Below are 19,572 nucleotides of genomic sequence, written 5' to 3'. Positions count from 1 at the left end.
GGCTGGCAGATGTGCTAATTTTGTCATTCCCATTCGTGATTACAGGAGAAACGGAGCAGGCCCTCAGCTGGAGCCCAGGCTTTGCTGGAGCTGTCATAAAGCTCTCCTCCTGATGTCTCGATTGTGTTTCTCAAACTAACTGTCGCTCCTGCACGCTTCAATGCCTGTACAACTTGTACTGAAGGGCAATAATGCAAACGTCTAGTTCAAATGTATGTCACTTTTTTTCATTTGGAAATACGTTACTGGAAAGAAAAAAAATCCTTTACTCTGTTCACAGCTGGTGTAATTCGTGCATGCTTGTGCTCTTACTGATCACTTTGTGGGCTGTGTGTGTGTGTGTGTGTGTGTGTGCGTGTGTGTGTGTGTGTGTGTGTGTGTGTGGGTGGCTGTGGCTGGGTGGGTGGGTGGGTGTGTGCAGCATCTGGGTGTGGGTGTGTGCAGCATCTGAGTTAAAGCTCATATCTCGGTACACCGGTTACGTTTCTAGGTTTAGTGGTTTCCGTTACGACAGTTGCCGTGGCGTTTGTTTGAGGCAAGGCTAAAGTGCCGGTATTACTCATACAGCAAACTTGCTCCTCCCAGTCTACTTTCCCCTTGTTACCCTCAAGTATAGAGTTTGACTAGGAATGAGACACTGCATGTTCACTCTGCCTGAAGCCTTCTTTAGTTAAGTTGTCCGGCGGGCAAGATCATCTTTCCCCAGCAGCAGAAATAATGACCTCTTTATGATGTAATACCACAAATCCTACCTGTTGATCTGAGGTGCTGCAATAGTCATTTTACATCATTAAACACACACACACACACATTATATTTTTCCACAGTGTATCCACTGGCATTGTTCAGAAATACTCAAACGTTGTAAGTGCTTCGAACCGTTTTTACCTAATTTGCGTCCACTTTCAGCCATGGGGCATTAATTAATGCGTGTGTGTGTGTGTGTGTGTGTGTGTGTGTGTGTGTATGTGTGTGTGTGTGTGTGTGTGTAGAGCCTAATTTTTACTGATACTATTTTCTCTATGTCATGACAAGTTGCCAACTTAGATCACAGAGTGCTGCAAAGCCTCGCGTTTTAGAATCTTTTATGACAACATTTTAACTCTCATCATTGATGCAGTCATTGGACCGCAGCCGTAACAAATAAGTAGCCTGTCTTGTCTGTGTGATCGGTCTAGACTTGGCTGTAACTTCAAAAATAGATCTATAATACAGCATTTCCTTTTCCATATTTTGTAATTAATAGTCGTGAGCCTTTGCATCTTCATTATTGATTAGTCTTATATGTATAGCAAACAGCATGCATCATGTGAGAGAAGTGTTCATCGAATCCATGTTTTGTGCATGAATGCTAGGGGTAATTATTCTTGCTGTTTGCGTTTAGAATGTTATAGGCTATAATGTGGCTTACAAGTTTCTGTGTGGGTGTCTGACACAATGATTGGTTGTGGAATTGGCTGCAATGCAAGGGGCACCGCCTAAATGTTGCTTAGGGCACCAAATGTCATCAGGGCCAGCTCTGTGTGTGTGTATTAGAGTGCGGGTTTGTTTAGTGCAACAGAACATCTTGTCTACGAATGGGACCCTCCAGGGATGAAGAGTATGTCACCTCTATAGACTCCGCCTTTTGCTCCTTTCCCTGGAGCCCTGCCCATTGCTCCCGCACCACTTCCCCTCACCTCCATCTCCTGACACCCCAGACTCGCTCAAAACACATGCATCTGACCCAATTAAGCACAGAAAAGGAGGAAAAATGCAAGAGGAGGGAGAGAGAGAGAGAGAGAGAGAGAGAGAGAGAGAGAGAGAGAATAAATTGGGATGGGCTTTAGATCTGTAACAGAGAATGACTATTTTCTAGATGAGGATGTGTGAAGTGGGATCAGGTATATAAATGGATGGACTCAATTAAGCTCATTAAGAAGAGGACTGATGAGCTGGTTGGACATGTCTCTGTGTTTTTGCTCAGACTCTGAGGGCTCTGCTCACAAACTTTGATTCGGAAGCCTGTGCTGGAGTGGGAGAGTGGCCCTTGATTCTCATGGGTTCTGCTCGGTCCAGATCTCAGAGATAGACAAGAAGAGTCATATGGACCTTGGGGCTCAGGTGTACTTTTTGTGGGTGCAAGTCGGAGAGAAAGGAAAACTGTGCCATTAAAGAGAGTATTGCCTTGTGCCACCTGAGGACCAGGAGGCTAAACCACTCTTTTTTGGAGCTTCTGCCCTGGGATCTTGGCAGTGTGTTTGTCAAAGAGTGATACACTCACAAACACACACACACACCCACGCTCACACAGACACCCAGCCTGGCTTTGAGTAGACAGAAGGTCAGAGATCTGGCTGTTTTGGTGGATGTGCAATGCTGTTGTTCTTCAGAGAAGAATGGGAGATGGAGGGTTTGCAAACGGTGGGAATCTTACTGGTGGTCGGCAGCTCCCTGAAACTCATGCATTTCCTGGGCTTGATTGACTTTTCCACCGGAGGTAAGCAAGCAAATGTGGGACAGGGAGATCTTCAGTAGGACGAGTTCAGCTGAAGTCTGAACCTGACCAGCTCAAACTTCAAAGATTGAACATTCCTTATATATATATGGAATGCGAGAGAGACAGAGATAGAGAGAGTGAGAGAGAGAGAGAGAGAGAGAGAGAGAGAGAGAAAGAGATGAGATAAAGAGATAAGAGTAACAAGCTTTGATAAAATGTGTGTTATGTGTTTTGTTAACTAGAATGAATATTTTTTGATAAAACAGTGCTATATTTTAACTTCATCAGTTTGCGCTTTCTGTTGCCTTTATTGCACCAGCTGAGTGGTTACAAAGACATTTTGAGACATTTTCACAAGGATTGTGCACTTCCATAAGGTTACTGTGGGTTAAATGTGAGGAGAAGATCTGTAACACTGAATTACGTTGAAGCCACCTAAACAAATGCATAGTTTGAGGTTCACGTTCTGCAGTTGGCAGCAGTGAAATAACAGTTCAGATGCAAGCATGTTATTTAGTGTTGAATAAATGAAGGAGGATGGGTTTGTTAAAGCTGTACATTATCCGTTGTGTGCTGACTGAGACATCAAAGTCAGGCTTTTTAAGGAGAAATGACAGTGGTTCTTCACGTTATTCTGTGAATCACAGCTGGGCACAAAAGCGACTAAGGGACAGGACACAGGGGAGGGGGGGTGTTGCTGTTGTTGTGTTTCATTTTTTTTTTGGTTTTCTTAGAAGTAATCACTGAAAACATGAAGTCTTGGCTGATATGAGTGGAACTAAAAATTATTTTTCCTCTCTCTTTGACAACAAAACAACTCCTTTTAGCATTATATCACCAGCTTTGAAACAGTACTGATGTGAACTGGATTTTCATATTTGGTTGGTATTGATGTTAGCTCAAAGGTAACTAGAGAAACAAATTAAGCTTCCATAATCAGAAAGTGAGTTGTTGTTTTTTTTGCCTTCATTTATGATTATCTGATTGTGTCACACGGTGCACTCACACATAAAAAATCAATAGGGTGCGGACAAACCTGTTTCAGACGAGAGCTTTGTCTCTCAGTGGTGTCCACATGTTTTGTCCTCATGAAGAGCAACTGTATTGATCACTATCCTCATACCAGGAATGGCTTTCCTTTCCAGACAGAACGAATTATGGATTTTGATCTTTTTTTTCTCTTTCTCTCTGTCTCACTTTTCTGCCCCACCACAGATTGTGTCTTCTTGTTTGTCCCATGGCCTTTTCTAGATGATTACACTGGCTTTTTGGCCAGGTAATATTATCTGACAGTCTGGATATCTATGAATGCAACAACCTAGGCAGCTTCCACTTGTTCTCTATTTAAAATTGATCCGTTTGATGGGCGGGTTGAAGGAAAGGTATTCTGTGAGGGTAGCATCAAGATGAGAGCAATGATACGTTATTAACTGGAATGACGTTTTATATTTATCAGGCTTTACACCTCATATAATTTTGATCCTTATTAGTGTTGAGGTCTCAGTGTAGGGGAAAAATGAAATGGAATGGAAAAATAAAATGGTCATGAACATAACGAGGAGTTTGAGAACTGCAGTGAGGTCACAGCTCAGTGTCAAGAGGGAACATCATCACCAATTACCAATGATGGTCCACAGTTCCAAGTCATGCACAGTAGCATTCTGTCAAGCGTTCTCTACTCGAGATGAGACTGCACCATCATCAAGTGCAAGAGCAGCCATATGGTGGTAAAATGTCCGTGCCAGAACTCCTTCACTGTCATGACAACACCTCTCTACAAGATTACAGAGAGACAGGGGACAAAGAGACAGTTAGTTTACTCCAAAGAGGCGGTGATCACACTATCATTTTGGGATTTACAATATTTCTATAGAATAAACCATTTCTGTTATATGGTTGTACGTGCACCTTAATAAAATCAAAAACGTTACCTACAACCTGAATGACTGATGGATTTGCACCTCCAGTAATGCAAAATGCATATTTCTGCATGTCTGTATTCCTACAACCTGAATGACTGATGGATTTGCACCTCCAGTAATGCAAAATGCAAATTTCTGCATGTCTGTATACCTACAACCTGAATGACTGATGGATTTGCACCTCCAGTAATGCAAAATGGAATTTTTGCATGTCTGTATACCTACAACCTGAATGACTGATGGATTGGCACCTCCAGTAATGCAAAATGCAAATTTCTGCATTTCTGTATGGATGTGCTGTTCTTGTCTGTTGAGTTTTTATACCTAGTCTTCAGAAGGTACAAATCTTTCTGTAAGTTCCTGCTTTGCATCGTTGATGAATCTGTCCCTGTCTGTTTTCCTGCAAGTAACTGGAAAACTGCGAATTCCTTATCTACCAAAATACACATATTTAAGATGTATCAAGGTGTATAGCTGAACCTCCATTTTGTTCTTTTTTTTTTTTTTTTTTAAACTGCGAAAGGCGTGCAGTTCATCTCTTCAAGTCAAATAGTCAACTCTGGTTGTTGTAACCATATTTACAGCCAAATTTAACTACAAACTAACTTGAGTCCATTTTATTGCCACAGTTCACCTCTAGCAGGAGTTGTTAACCGGTCAGTTGCAGTGTGTGTGAACTTGACTGTATGAAGCGCTCAAATGAGGGCTGGGAACCATATTTAGCTGTCGCTTAATCGCAGCCAAAAAATGATTTTAAGATTGTTTGATCTTACATGGAGGCTCAGATGGAAAGAGATGATTTCCGTTCATCTTAGCACTCTATAAATACCACTCCATTCTCGTTTGGCTCTCTATACTTTGGCCCTGGTTTGGTTTCTTCTTTTTTTTTTTTTTTTGGAAGCGTAGTTGGAGAGAGAGAGGAGAGAGAGCAAACAGACGCATTAGGAGTAGATCTGACACACATCTGTGTCCAACCTGCCACCACAGCTGCTACTGTGTGTGTCAGGGAACTGATGCAATGTGTGTGGATCCTGCTACCATAAGAACTTTTCTAAGGTTGGGGACACTGAGGTGAATTTGGGTGGGCTGGGGGTGGGGGTGGGGCTACAGTCCAGGTTCTTATACTGTCAGAGACTTGCCATCCAGGAATGCTATTTCAGAGTGTCGTGGGCTCCCTTTGTCTGTCAGGTTCTTCTAAGGCTTTAATATGTGTCATATAACACAGAATCTGCTTTGGATTCACATTTATTGAGTGACCATACAATGCATAAATTAGTACTAAAGACAAACAGCTACTGTACATTTGTGCACACAGCAAGTACTTTATGCACCTTTTGAACCATCTCTGTTTGTATATGTAAAATGACTGTCAGTGCAGAAGCTACACACATGCCTCCATGCCTCACATCATGAGAAACACACACACACACACACACACACACACACACGTTTACACATGTACTCATATCCTGCTGGGGAATTTCTCATTTTTCTGTAACTGAAGAACAATGACCAATGTCCAGCTCTAACCTTAATCCTACAGAATAATGGCCTTAAGCATAACCAAAGACATAATTTGATACCTTTTGTTTTACCAGTAATAACAATTTCCTTAGAAAAAAAAAAAGTTTGTGAGAACTAGCCAATGTCCCCATAAAAGCACAGCTTTTCAGATGTTTAGGCCATCATTGGGACACTTAGTCCATACAACATCACAAAAACATGGAACGCACACGCACACACACACAAACACACACACACTCTCACCTTGGACCGGAAGGCTGGGGCTCTGTTGGACTTACGGAAACAGTAATCTGATGCTCAGCGGTCCATGTCTGGAGCTGGTCATGCTCCAAGTGGCATTGCCAAGTTGTAGAGAGCGAGAGAGAGAGAGAGAGAGAGGCTGGACAGAGGGTGAGAGAGGGACCAGTGGAATACTCACGAGAGCTGAGGAAGAGAATAAGGAAAAGGTGCAGGAGCGTTTCGTCGTTGAGGAGACAATCAAAAAAGGGAACCAAGCCCAATATCTGGTTCATCATGGCCTTTATCCCTCACACTGCAGGAGCTGTGCTGAAGAGTGTAAAGCTACTACTGCCTCAGACACGCAAGGGCAAAAGTGAGTGTGTGTCTGTAATCTTCCAGGTGATAAGGGATTAACTGACGCGGGACAAAGTGACCTATGTCAAAAACAGCTGCCTTTGCCTTAATGGTTAATGGTCAGGCCAGGTTCTATGGGTCTGACAGTGTGTGAGATCTGAGCAGAAATGTTGATCATGTTTTGATAAGAGAGATCTATATTTGTTGTTTTAACAAAGCTCTGTATCTATAGAGACTGAAGTGGCATGGCTTGTACTGGTGGATTTTATTACTTTATTGATTGGAATTAGAGTTTACACAAAGAGTGATAAACAAAGGGATTTGTTGCTTCATTTGGAGTGTAGTGGATAGTGTGTGTATGTGTGGACTTTTGTGTAGTGTATACATCTCTAGTCCCATGCGTAGTGTGTGTACCTGTGGACCGGTGTGTGTAGCACAGTGACAAAGGGCAGGCAGTGTGGTATCCCCTCTTTCGACACTTTGTAATAGCTTTATAGGAGTTCATCATTCTGAAGTATTGTGATTAAGATCACACAGACACTGTATTAATAGATTGAAAGAAGATGAGCAAATTTTCTGATTAGCCAAGCAATATTGACAAACCTTTGGTTGGCAATCATTTATGAAAAAACCAAAACATCCACTTGTAACTCGTTGACAAAATGCGGAACACTACAGCATAATCATTCCACATTCATATTTTCATACAATGCTCTTTATGGGGCTAATGGAGAAGCCAGGTCAGCAAATTGTTTTTGCATGCTGGGATGCCTTGCATAATGTTTTCTTCGTTTTGTGTGTGTGTGTGTGTGTGTGTGTGTGTGTGTGTGTGTGTGTTTGGGTCAAAGCATTTATTGAAATTGCATCAGTGAGTGCAGTTGTTCTCAAAAAAGTTCTATTCCCACATGCTGACAGAGCCATGTAACATATAATGAACACTCCTACAGTAAACTGTGGATGAGCTCTCACAAAAAAGACTTCTTCATATGTACACAGTACACTCTTAATCTGATCCTGCAGACTTAAAGCAAAGACACCTTGGATTTGACAGGACCAATGGAAATGATGTTTACAAAGCATTTTACTGACATCCTGAAACAAGAACATTTTGTTTTAATTTATTATGGAGTTTATCTGTTCTATTAGTTTGAATGTGCGTTTTCCACTCTATACCAGTGTACTGCATGTGTGCTCACCTACTATTTGCGTGCTATAAGCACTGCATGCTTTTTTTTTTTTCTTTCTTTTCTTTTCTTTCTTTTTTTTTTGGTCTAACTATACTGTGGTTGGTGACTTGCAGGTAACGCTCCCTCCAGCCAAAGCAAAAAAACCATTAAACAGAGATTCCTCAAACTCCTGCCCTGCTGTCAGCCCAGCGCCACACCCTCTGTCAGTCAAAGCAAGTGCCTCTTCATTTGATAAGTGTTCTGCTCCCGCACCACGATCCGGCCCTGTCTCGTATATGGACACACATGCACACATACACAAACTCATACGCATACACGTTACCGATGGATCATACAGGTAGTTAACAATTAAATCAATTCATTCTCAATCAAACACTCTCCAGAGTCTAAGCCAATGTTTGAACTGCCAGTGAACATTTTGGAATTGATAGAAACGCACTGAAACGATCTAAGCAGCTGTGTGCTACTGAATGGGCAGTACGCTACAAGCTAAGTCATCTGTAACCACTGCCTGTTATTCACTCACTGTGTGTCAGACATTAGGATTCTGAACATTAGTAACTGAAAACCTTACTTACCACCTGACAAATAGGATTTATCAGTGATGGGAACACTGATGTGTCACTCTGAAAGTAATGCGTGTGGTTTCCAATATATACTCAGAATATATGCATCTTACCATAATTGCAATTATTTATTTACCAATATCTGTCAAAACCCAAAGTAGGACAGGGTACAAAATTTTATGCTAGAAAAAAACCTGTTTTCTAGAAAAAGCCAGTTCCCCACATAATTTTGGATGGAACACTTCATTATTCCCTTAGTCAACCACGAAACATTACAGTTGCGTATATTCTTAACTCTAACACACACACACACACACACACACAAAAGCATACACATCAAATATTCTCATTTTTGCAACTACCCCTTCAGATTTACAATCAGAAAAATGTATGTTTTCAGAAACAGTCTCAGCTGATCAGCAATTATCCTATTGTATTTAGTCTTTCATTCCCTCTCTGTCATGACATTGGCTCTAAAAACAAAGGACAGTAAACAAGCTGATAGCATGTGTTTTTTTGTGTCCTGTGTGTGTGTGTGTGTGTGTGTGTGTGTGTGTGTGTGTGTGCGTGTGTGTGTGTGCATGTGTGTGTGCGTGCAAGATCAGAGATGAGGTAGGAGGTGGATCAGTGCTGTGTGTCACAGCTTTATACCGTGGGATTACACCGTGGAAGTGTCAGCATTTGTGCTGTGCACTGTGGCCGTCACAGCGGAAGGATGGTAAACGGTGTGAAAAAGTCCTTAGAGGACTCGTGGATCACATGATTCTATCACTCACTGATGAACAGAGGAAACGAGGGTTCCCTTTGAGTTTCTACATACTCCAATGGATCTGTCAGTTACTATAAGGGTATTTCATTACTGGGAACAATGCTCTTCTATTGGGTTGGTTGATAATCGAGAGCTAATTCTCAGCATCAGTTGCAGAGTTACAGAGAAAAGTGTCGGTTCTGAGAATACATTTTGAGTGTGAAGTGGTTTGATTGTTTCTTTTCTAACTTTGAATCACACCATTGTTCAAAACCGTTTCAGTCACACTCTAATGTGGTACAATTTGTAATGCAATGAAATTATGGGATAAATTGCTGATTTGTTTATGAAGTGTTAGAAGCACACTTAAGTAAGTTTGACATGGCATCAGTTGCATATTATGAATTATGACAGCTGTAGGAATAAAGCTTTTATACTGAACTCCCGTGACTGAACCATGAACAATGGCCACTGATAAGGGAACAGTCATAGTATATTATGGGGGCGGGCATCTGTTACTTCCAGTTTTGTGGTGGAGATGGAGATGAATGTGATCCATTTGCCTTTGAAGTGTGGACTGTCAGACCCTGACTGTCAGTGTCCTGTGTCTTTGACAGACAGCATTGAAGATGACTTTGAGCTGTCCACTGTGTGTCATCGACCTGAGGGCCTGGACAAGCTCCAGGAACAGACCAAGTTCACCAAGAAAGAACTGCAGGTCCTTTACAGAGGCTTCAAAAACGTGAGCAATTATTACACTCACACCCTCCCCCCATAAAAATACATATTTATATAATTAATTTTAAATGTATATACTATAATAATTAAAATATATATTATATAAAAATTATTTATCGTATATTTTGTGAAAATGATTCAAGAGCATGATCTGCAAGTGAAGCTTACATAGGTTTTTTTTTTCCTTTGGAGTTTTTCATCATTCACTTGGTGAATGGTGTTCATCTTTTGCATAAATTTGGTATATCTCATTAACAGTTTTCCGCAATTTATTTTAAAGTGCCCACATCCCATAGCTCGCACACTGAGGTGCAGTAGACTGATCACTTACATTGCGTTGTTCAGGAATGCCCGAGCGGAGTGGTGAATGAGGAAACCTTTAAACACATCTACTCCCAGTTTTTCCCACAGGGGGGTAAGTGACTCAGGCTTGTACAACAAACATATCTTCATTCACATATATTGTTACACTGAACACAAAACTTTTTCAGAAATGGCTCAATTCACTGACCAATCACAGTCATTAAATCTGATTTGAAAATATATTTAGACTGAAGGTATATTTCATGACTGCATTCATTCAGTCATTTTTGAGTATGTCTGTTTAGTTCTGTACATTTGATGACATGTATGTTCGCTTTTCCTCAGATTCAAGTACATATGCACATTTCTTATTTGAAGCATTTGACACAAACAAGAATGGTTCTGTTAGTTTTGAGGTAGGACTCACTCTATCTTTTTAATTGAGTTGGCAATGCATGTTAAGATGTCTGGAAAGCTTTAGAAATGAATTAAATTGACATTTTTCTCTGTTATTCCTGTTTTTCCAGGACTTTGTCATAGGCTTGTCCATTATCCTTAGAGGATCTATAAACGACAGGCTAAGCTGGGCATTCAACCTGTATGATCTAAATAAGGACGGATGCATCACCAAAGAGGTATTTCCACTCATCATGAGTACTGAAGCTTAAACAGTTCTGTGATACACAGCTCTTAGAGGACTCTTAGAGCTCTTCTTCCTTCCTTTCTTTCTTTCTTTCTTTCTTTCTTTCTTTCTTTCTTTCTTTCTATTTCCTAAGCATTACTGAGAAGGCCATGAATTATATGGAGCTGATCTATATTCAATAAATCAAAAAAGTGTGTTTGTGTGTGTGTGTGTGTGTGTGTGTGTGCTGTTCTTCAGGAGATGATGGACATCATGAAATCGATCTATGACATGATGGGGAAATACACATATCCATGTATGCATGAAGATGCCCCGCGGGAGCATGTGGAAAGCTTCTTTCAGGTTTTGCTCATTTTTACCAACAACACTTCAGCTGTTTACAACCATCATTTTCTCACCTTTCAGCACTGTCATTCAGTCATTTTCTTCAAATAAAATAGCAGTTCAGCTGAAAATGTTGCCTAGCTACAGGAAACATTTATTTTGTATCTTTCTTTTTAAGGTGGCAGCTACTAAAGGTCCCTAAATTAAATTTCACTTTAAACAAAAGTAGGCAGACAATTTAAAAGTGCAAAAGTCTCTTCTATGAATGACTGTGGTGTTTTCAATAAGTTTGAAATACGCTGACATTTCTATTAAATCTCTTTTCAGAAAATGGACAGAAACAAAGATGGCGTAGTAACTATTGAAGAGTTCATTGAGTCATGCCAAAAGGTTTGTCATTCACCTCAGAGAAGCGCATTAGTACCAAACTGCACTTAGTAAAATGAAACAATCAATGCAATGCTTGTAAAACTGCCTCTCCGTCTCTGCTCCTTCTTTCCATTCATCCAGGACGAGAACATAATGCAGTCCATGCAGCTGTTTGACAACGTCATTTAGGACTGTTATGAGGTGGAGAGTGCAAGGGATCGTGGGATTGTGTGTGTGCAGGCTCGCTCTGGACTCGAAGCTGATTGGCCAGCCTGCCACCCGTTCCTCAGTCAACCCGCCCTTTTCTGCCATTGCCCAGATTACCCTCCTGTTTCTTTCTTTCTCCCAGAGACACCATGGAAAGGCAAATGAGATTGGCTCATAGACTCACTCTTATAATCTCACATTCCTTTGCAATGTTTCTGAAAGCACTGTCACGTTGGCTGAACAAAGCGGCGCAGGATAATAAACCGACCACTTTGTTTGGAGAAGGTGACAATCCAGGCAGCATTTCAAAAAAAAAAGAAAAAAAAGGACTGCAGCAGGAGGAGAGATCATTTTGAAAAGTAAACAACAGAAACTCAATCGGCGGTTGTTTCATGGGCTGCGGCCTCTTATCTCCTAATAAAAAAACTGATTTTGTTACAGCATGATGTCACGAATAACCTACAGTAACTTACTTATTACCGAGCTAGTCCAAAGCCTGTCTGTTTGTCTCGTTTGTCTGTCCACACGTGCCTCGCTCACGAGTGTGTGTGTGTGTGTGTGTGTGTGTGTGTGTATGCTGTTGTCGCGTGCCGTCTCTCAGACCTCCAGGGTATCCTCTCATCGCCGGGCCATCGCCATGCCGCAGCTGTCCGTAGGGAAAATCATACGCCTGTACATTCCAGAGGATTCCGTCCTCAGTAGACTAATTTACTCTTTTAATGGCCTTGAAGTCCTTATCTGTTGATCAATGCAGACTGTTCTCTCTTTCCTTCTTTCGTTCTTTCCTGTTTCTGTTTATTGTCCCTATCTGCAGAGGACAATTTGTCCATTTTTTTTAACCATCTTATATTTCATTGTCTGGTGAGAGAAGCCATTGTCATACCGAAGGCAACAAGAACAAAGACAAAGTCAAAACAAAGAGGATTTTAATGCTACTTTTGAGTTAACTCATGTCCCTACTGTTACCTTAACCGTGCCCGGTCACAGACACTAGATGCTGACGACCTGGCAGAGCTGCCATCGAGTGCCAGATTTTCTCTTCTAGTTACAGCCTTCTCAAGAGAGACTGAGTTCCCTCCATCCAGCTCAGCTGTAACATGAAAGCAGGCCCTAAGCCCGGTTACCATAGAGACCAGCATTCTCTCCCCTTCTACTTATTGTCCCAGTAACACCAAAGAAACAGCGTCTCATGTCTGGCTTCTCAGCAGCGTTACAGACTCTCAATAATGTATGACTCAATCCATGATACAGAACCTCAGAGAGTAGAAGAGACAATAGACTAAAAATTACAATCTTATGGATGTAAACAAAATGTTGACAGAGAAGAAAGCATGTGGAAAGGGAAGATGTACAGAAAGAGCTCAGACAAGATGAAGGCAAATGAAGCTCTCAGTAGTTTTGGTGTAGTGAATTCAGAGGATGCTGGTGTACCATCACAAAAGGGGGACTGTTGTATGTTTTGGTTGATATGTCTGTAAGACTGTAATCAATCTGTCAGCTGGTGGTATTGTAATGAGTATGAAGGCTTTGACAGCAATAGGCCAAGTATGCACACAGTTCCTCCCCAAATGAAATCAAGTCTACAGATCTACCAACGTGGTGATTGTTTTGACGGACCATTCCATGGTAACTGGTTCAGACCACATATCACAATTTATGTCAGCTTCTTTTCTTTCCTTTAAATTTGTTCCACATGCAGGCATTTCAGTAGATCTCAGTTTAAGATCCTGTGTGAATGTATGCTTCAGAATGATGCATTTACATTGGCAAAGATGGTGAAAAGCAATAACGTCCCAATTTTTTTTTTGAACTCACAACAATAGAAATGCAGTCAACAAATTTCTTATTACTGTCCAGAGAATGGCTCTAGATTGCATATCGAAGAAGCACACGTTTTGTTTATCAGCGTAAACTGGACATAAGATATTCTGTGTTTGTAGCAGGCTATGAGGATTTAGACCATGGAACAGCTCTTTAAGAGCCAATCATTGAGACTTCAGAAAATAACACTATAACTTGTGTAATAAAAATGCCCATACGGTCTGACTGGATATTCCCTCTCTCAAGGTTAAAGTTTGCTGATAAAAACAAAAACTCTCAGTTACACAGTCATCCACCTGCTTACCTACAACTTTACCTGATAATGTTAAATGGGAGAGATGGCCAACTGCCAGGGAGACAAACTGACAAACTGATATCTCCCCTTTGAATCTTTATCAGTGACCTGCTCCAATTTTTGTTCCATAATTAATTAGTTTAATTAGTATGCCCTTTAGTCTGTAATAATAAACAAGACTCTCACTGTTTTTATCGTATAGTCTCTTTGATGCCAGTATCTGCAGGAGCAGCAAACCCATTTAGAAATCACTAGCAAACAAATGCACTAGATAATATACCATGGAATATATAGTCCAGACATTAATATGGGGCTGTTGATTATGACTCCTGTCTAAAGAGGAAGATGTGCCCATGTGTAGCACAGCGCCCCCGTCTGATGCCAGTAAGTATTTTCATTCTTTGAACAGCATTTATTTTCAGTATTTTTTTTTTTTTTGCGCTTTGGTTTCTTTCAGTGAGAATCTGGTCTTTATTGCTGGTTACAGGCATCATTCCCTGATTGCCAGTTAGTGACTGTCTATACTCGCATGTACTATGTCTAGAACAATGAGAAATTAATAACCTGTTGTACTAACTGTGTCTACTTAGCTAGCCTCAGCCAGTCACACTGCATCTAAACTATGTATATTTTGTATGGAGACAATAAAATCACAATTGCTATGCATTCATGGATGTTGACCTTTTTTTTTTTTTTTAATTTTAACGGAACCATTTGCTCTGTAAAATTTGACTGCAAACATGAGTGTAAAACCAGTGAGGGAACAGTAAAATTGCTATACACGATTGTGTGATACCTATAAGCCTACACCGTAAGCACTGATTGGTTCCACCAGCGGATATGAAGAGAACATTTCATCTCTTGTTTTTTTTTTTTTTTTAGCTTTGCATTGCAGAGTAAGAATAAGAAATAAGAAATGCACAAATACAATGACTTTGTCATTTTAATAACAATAATAATAATAATGATAGACAGACATTTTTATTTACATTCTGCTTTTGAAGATCAGATCTATATTCTGATCCCAACAACAACTTTCCACCATTTATGAGCATTTTAAGATGCAAATTGCAATGTTAAGCAATAATTTAACTATACAAATTATTTTATCCAAGTACTTTATCCAAGTATTTTATCCATTCCCTCTCTGTCTTCTCTTTCCTCAGTCCTGTAAACTCTGGAAAAAAAAACAAGCAAAAAAAAAAAAAAAAAACTGTGGAGAACTGCTTTCTTCTGTAACATACAGCAATGTCTGATGCACTACACTCTGCAGTCACTTAGAAGAAATCAAACATGTTTTCAGTGCATCTCCATTCCATCAACAGCCGCATTAATAAAAGGACAGTGTGCGGCAAACGTACTATTAAAACAAATGGACGCCTAATAGAACTACAGCCACTTCCCCAACCTTCTCACAACCAATTAATCTTCTCCAGTTGGCTGCAGCCTGTACTGACTTCACACCAAAAAAAAAAATCAATTTGAAGAGTGTTTAAGTACATTATATATGCCCTCTGGCTTGACCAATAAACAGCTTAAAACCAACAGCTTTGGCTGTTCGTGCAGTGGAAAATCCTCATTCTTCTAAAGCAAAAACACATTTATGAAATGAATGATCATAGAGCACTCGTGATAAGAAGTTTGTGATGGTCTAGACTGGGGCTGGAGAAGCCAATCATAGTGGAGACAAACTTGTCCATGGGGTTGGGTGATATTACAGTTCCACCTGGGGCCTAGAATGGCCCAGACTCAGTCTCTGCTTTACTTGGCAATCTTCCGTAACTCAGCTAAGACCCAGATGGCAAAGGTGAGCAGTGCCACAGAGCCGGACTGATGAGTGGCAGCCAGGGGCGTGGGCACGTACAGAAGGAGAGTACTGATTCCAAGAGCCACCTAAAGAAAAGCAAAGAAAACAGTCTTAACATTTAACCACCCTTACGAATCACACTGCCGTCATTAGTCAGTTCACATAATGAGCAGACTTATACCTGTGTATAGGCCATTGCTGTAAGGCAGCCAATGGCAATCTTGGCTCTCCTGGGCAGACGCATCTTTCTGGCAAAGAGGTAAAGGCCAGTGATGGCAGCTAAGGAGCTCATAGCCTGCAGAGATACAAACAGGTTTTCACACTTCAGTATTCATCTGTAAACATCTGTCTCCATGACACTAGAGAGAACTGCCTGGCATCTCTCTGTTCACTGAACATTATAACAGGTCCCTGGATGGGCATACACCAGGACGCAGACTGAACATTATAACAGGTCCCTGGATGGGCATACACCAGGACGCAGACTGAACATTATAACAGGTCCCTGGATGGGCACATAGGACATTCACTGAACATTACAACAGGTCCCTGGATGGGCACATACCAGGATGCGGTGGTCAAACTGCACTGTGGTGGGATTCTCAAAGATGTTTTTAAGAGTGGGGGAGAAAGCCAGGAGGTCGTCAGGGATCCACAGTTCACCCATCTTTGGGAAGGAGTTATAGACCAAGCCAGCATCTAGTCCAGCAACAAACGCCCCTGCAACAGGCCATGACAAACCACACATCCAATAACAATTCAACTTCATTTATTAATGATTACTCTAAATCTAAATGAAGATGAGTCTCTGTTGACAGTCATACCTGAGAGAGCAGTGAGGAAGACCAAAGCTCCTGTTCCTTTAGCAAACCTTCTAAGCTGCAGTACACGCTTGGTGTCAGGAAACTGTTGATGGAATGATGAGACTGATTACATAGGACGAATTTAACAGTCTAATAAAACATTCCATGCATACCCTGGGTCAATCTTAAATTTAAGAAATCAAGATTTGTCATTTGTAGGTGAGATATTAAGAATTTTATTTTCTGAAGTGCAGCACATTGAATATACAACTTACATTTTTTAAAATTATTACCACTAACCATATTAATGTATATCTCTTACAAGTTACACAGCACATGAAAGAGATAGGTTTGCACTGTCTGCAAGCATACCTGGTTTGACTGTCCGTATGCGAGCGTACCTGGTTTGACTGTCCGTATGCGAGCGTACCTGGTTTGACTGTCCGTATGCGAGCGTACCTGGTTTGACTGTCCGTATGCGAGCGTACCTGGTTTGACTGTCCGTATGCGAGCGTACCTGGTTTGACTGTCCGTATGCGAGCGTACCTGGTTTGACTGTCCGTATGCGAGCGTACCTGGTTTGACTGTCCGTATGCGAGCGTACTTGGTTTGACTGTCCGTATGCGAGCGTACTTGGTTTGACTGTCCGTATGCGAGCGTACCTGGTTTGACTGTCCGTATGCGAGCGTACCTGGTTTGACTGTCCGTATGCGAGCGTACCTTGTTTGACTGTCCGTATGCGAGCGTACCTTGTTTGACTGTCCGTATGCGAGCGTACCTTGTTTGACTGTCCGTATGCGAGCGTACCTTGTTTTACTGTCCACATGTGAGCATACCTTGTTTGACTGTCCATATGTGAGCGTACCTTGTTTGGCGGCAGCAGGAGAGTCAGGCCTGTCCACAGACTAGCACTGTAGAGTAACAGGGCAGAGCCCAGGTGGGAGGCCAGCCTGTACTGGCTAACACGTGGTATGTCGTAGGACTCTGGTTTCTCCTCCAGTCCACTCTTAACCATATACCAGCCCAGCAGGCCCTTCAAACCGGATCAAAGCCTATTCATTAAGCAGTTTACTCCAAAGAACTGTATGTTCACAGCCACTCACAGCATTCATTTACCATGCATGTATAAACTGAGTCCCTGAATGGCACTGCTTGCGTTAACCAGCAGTGTTTAGTCTGTAGCACTCTCTTATTTCACCACTAATTAAGGGATCATTTACAGAATTAAAGCCATAATAATATATCACAATATATGGTATTATGAGTGGACAGCTTCACTGGCTCATGGTTCAGAATCATACCTGGAAGAAAACAAATCCACAAAGGCCAAGCACACGGGCTTTCATCGAGCGGTTGAAGTAGCCTTTCTTCCAGAAGTACATGGTAGGGAGGATGTAGGCCAGTCCCACCAGTCTGCCCCACATACGGTGACCCCACTCCATATAGAAGATGAACTTGAACTCGGTCAGAGTCATGTCATGGTTCATTCTACATACAAATAAACAGTTAAAGTTTGGGTTTTTTTTTCCCTCTTGACAAAATGAATAAAAAGTAGTTCAGTGAGCCATGTTTCACATCTCACGGAAGGAATAATTCTGTGATATTTCACTGAAAAAGATATGTCCTAGGAGTCCTTAGAGGGCCTTCTACAGTTTTGCATCCAAAAGCAGTACCGTTTCTCAAAAAAGTTCAAGAGAACAATCAGAGAGGAACTCACATCTTGAACTCTGGAAACTGCTGGTACTTTGAGAACTCAGCCTCCCACTCAGCCTGTGTCTGTGGTGGTTTCATCTCCTTTACCAAGTGCCAGTCCACCATCGATAGGCCAGACTCTGTCAGTCTGCAAAAGCATAGCCATTTTAATCCATTTTAATGTCTTACATGTACAATCTGAATAAATCTGCTTACTTGAACTACATATTAGTTTGGGTCACAAGAATTAGTTACACAAGTGCTTCACTACTTTTTAAATTGGGACACAGGTATGAGCAGGACAACATCAAAGTAGGCTCTGTCTTTCCTTCAAAGTAATGTTTTCACCTACAATGTATCTGCTGTGACTTGAAGCCAATTAATGTCGAAACCTGCTGAGAAGTAAAAAGTTCTCACCTCGTGACCCCTCCCAAAACAACTGCGCCCAAGACAAGTCCACTGCAACCCACGAGCCATCGTCCAACAATTCGATTTGTCGCCGCGTTTGGCACCGCAGTCCCTGTAGCTGTTTGAGCAGACCCGGCCTCGGCCACCACAGTGGACTGACCTCTTCTCACAACCCATTGCCTCAAAGGAGTTCGCTACAGAAACCAAAACAACACAAGCACAGTAAGGATGCTTGTACCTGACTGACTGAGATACGTGACGCTAGGTCACGTAGCTGCTGATGTAACCATAAGCGAAGCGCATATTGACATTAGTTCACGAAATACTTGTAAACATTTCAATACATTTCTTTTCAATTCATCTACTGAAAGAAACAAAACTGCATAAGTAACGACCTAGAAAGTACATAAATTACTTTCGTTATTGTTGCCTAATCGGATGCTAACACGAGAAGTACAAACTGACATTGGATGAAAAATTATGTAAGATACATCATTGTTTCCTATTAATATTGCCAGCGACGATGTCGCAACAGTTCGATTAAAATATGGAGAATGTGTGCAAACTCTAAAAAACTCATTTGTCCACAGCATGTTAGCTAATTTAGCTAGCTGACAGTTAGCAACAGAATAGCAGTGTGAGCTATACCCAAGGGTAACTATAGCTCCATGACTGAGAAACAAATTAAAAGTGTCTTACATTGCCAAACTGATATCCTCTCACTGCACCTCGACAACCACAGACCACGACGTGCCGCAAGGACGGGAGCAGCATGATTACTTGTGCAGCTATTATTCTATCACACCTTCGTAATGCAGAGCTCTCGTGTTGGATAACTTGCCTTACACAACTACCATATTTGCTAACACGGACTTCCGTTTCAACTCTGACCTATGACAATACCTATGGCCAATTAAAACAGAATTTATAGAAAAACAGAAATAAAGAAAAATCAATAAGAACTTCAGGCTTTAACAATTTGCAGTCACAGTCACTTTTATATTCGCGAAACCGTTTTCACTTTGTGAAATGACATGGGGAAGATTCTAGTGGGGCGCATGTGCACGTGTACATTGCCTCATGGTAATAAGTAAACGACTTTCTGTCTAATTTGTGTGTCCAAAGTCGATGGAAGCATGTTTAAGACCCGGAAATATCTGCAC

At 41.3% G+C, this 19,572-nt stretch overlaps 2 protein-coding genes across 7 annotated transcripts in view; one reads left to right on the top strand and one right to left on the bottom strand.

Annotated features, from left to right (window-relative positions):
* Positions 1-11,565, top strand: part of LOC115809371 (Kv channel-interacting protein 2) — a 113,796-nt gene extending 102,231 nt beyond the window's left edge. For 2 of the 5 annotated variants that reach the window (XM_030770980.1, XM_030770979.1), the window contains exons 2-8: positions 9,617-9,741; positions 10,083-10,152; positions 10,386-10,456; positions 10,568-10,675; positions 10,921-11,025; positions 11,335-11,397; positions 11,518-11,565. In XM_030770980.1, coding sequence (XP_030626840.1) covers positions 9,617-9,741; positions 10,083-10,152; positions 10,386-10,456; positions 10,568-10,675; positions 10,921-11,025; positions 11,335-11,397; positions 11,518-11,565 — 590 coding nt within the window. Of the gene's footprint in view, positions 1-2,355; positions 2,480-7,798; positions 7,898-9,583; positions 9,742-10,082; positions 10,153-10,385; positions 10,457-10,567; positions 10,676-10,920; positions 11,026-11,334; positions 11,398-11,517 lie in introns of those variants that run through there. The other 3 variants (XM_030770976.1, XM_030770977.1, XM_030770978.1) reach the window with 3 other exon arrangements.
* Positions 11,566-14,692: 3,127 nt separating this feature from the next.
* cox15 (cytochrome c oxidase assembly factor COX15) lies at positions 14,693-19,249 on the bottom strand. Of its 2 annotated transcripts, XM_030770986.1 has the most exons (9): positions 19,109-19,249; positions 18,419-18,603; positions 18,027-18,149; positions 17,611-17,797; positions 17,175-17,342; positions 16,331-16,412; positions 16,072-16,226; positions 15,688-15,801; positions 14,693-15,592 (listed from the first exon to the last, which is right to left on the bottom strand). In XM_030770986.1, exons 1-9 carry the CDS (start codon positions 19,181-19,183, stop codon positions 15,461-15,463), a joined length of 1,221 nt encoding a protein of 406 aa, XP_030626846.1. In that variant the 5' UTR covers positions 19,184-19,249; the 3' UTR covers positions 14,693-15,460. The 2 variants fall into 2 exon arrangements, with proteins under 2 accessions (XP_030626846.1, XP_030626847.1); XM_030770987.1 differs by lacking the exon at positions 14,693-15,592 and having other exon boundaries at positions 15,688-15,800.
* Positions 19,250-19,572: the final 323 nt, after the last annotated feature.

Source organism: Chanos chanos, chromosome 4, assembly GCF_902362185.1.
Source record: "Chanos chanos chromosome 4, fChaCha1.1, whole genome shotgun sequence".
NCBI lineage: Eukaryota > Metazoa > Chordata > Actinopteri > Gonorynchiformes > Chanidae > Chanos > Chanos chanos.
This window is presented reverse-complemented; position numbering and strand designations above follow the sequence as displayed.

Bases quoted from the DNA above. Each gene is read 5' to 3' on its own strand.
- cox15 (XM_030770986.1), bottom strand. From the start codon at position 19,183: ATGCTGCTCCCGTCCTTGCGGCACGTCGTGGTCTGTGGTTGTCGAGGT. The intron at 17,343-17,610 runs GTATGATTCTGA...TCCGGTTTGAAG, and splicing joins GTGGATTTGTTTTCTTCCAG to GGCCTGCTGGGCTGGTATAT. The intron at 15,802-16,071 runs GTATGTGCCCAT...GTATCTCTGCAG, and splicing joins AGTTTGACCACCGCATCCTG to GCTATGAGCTCCTTAGCTGC.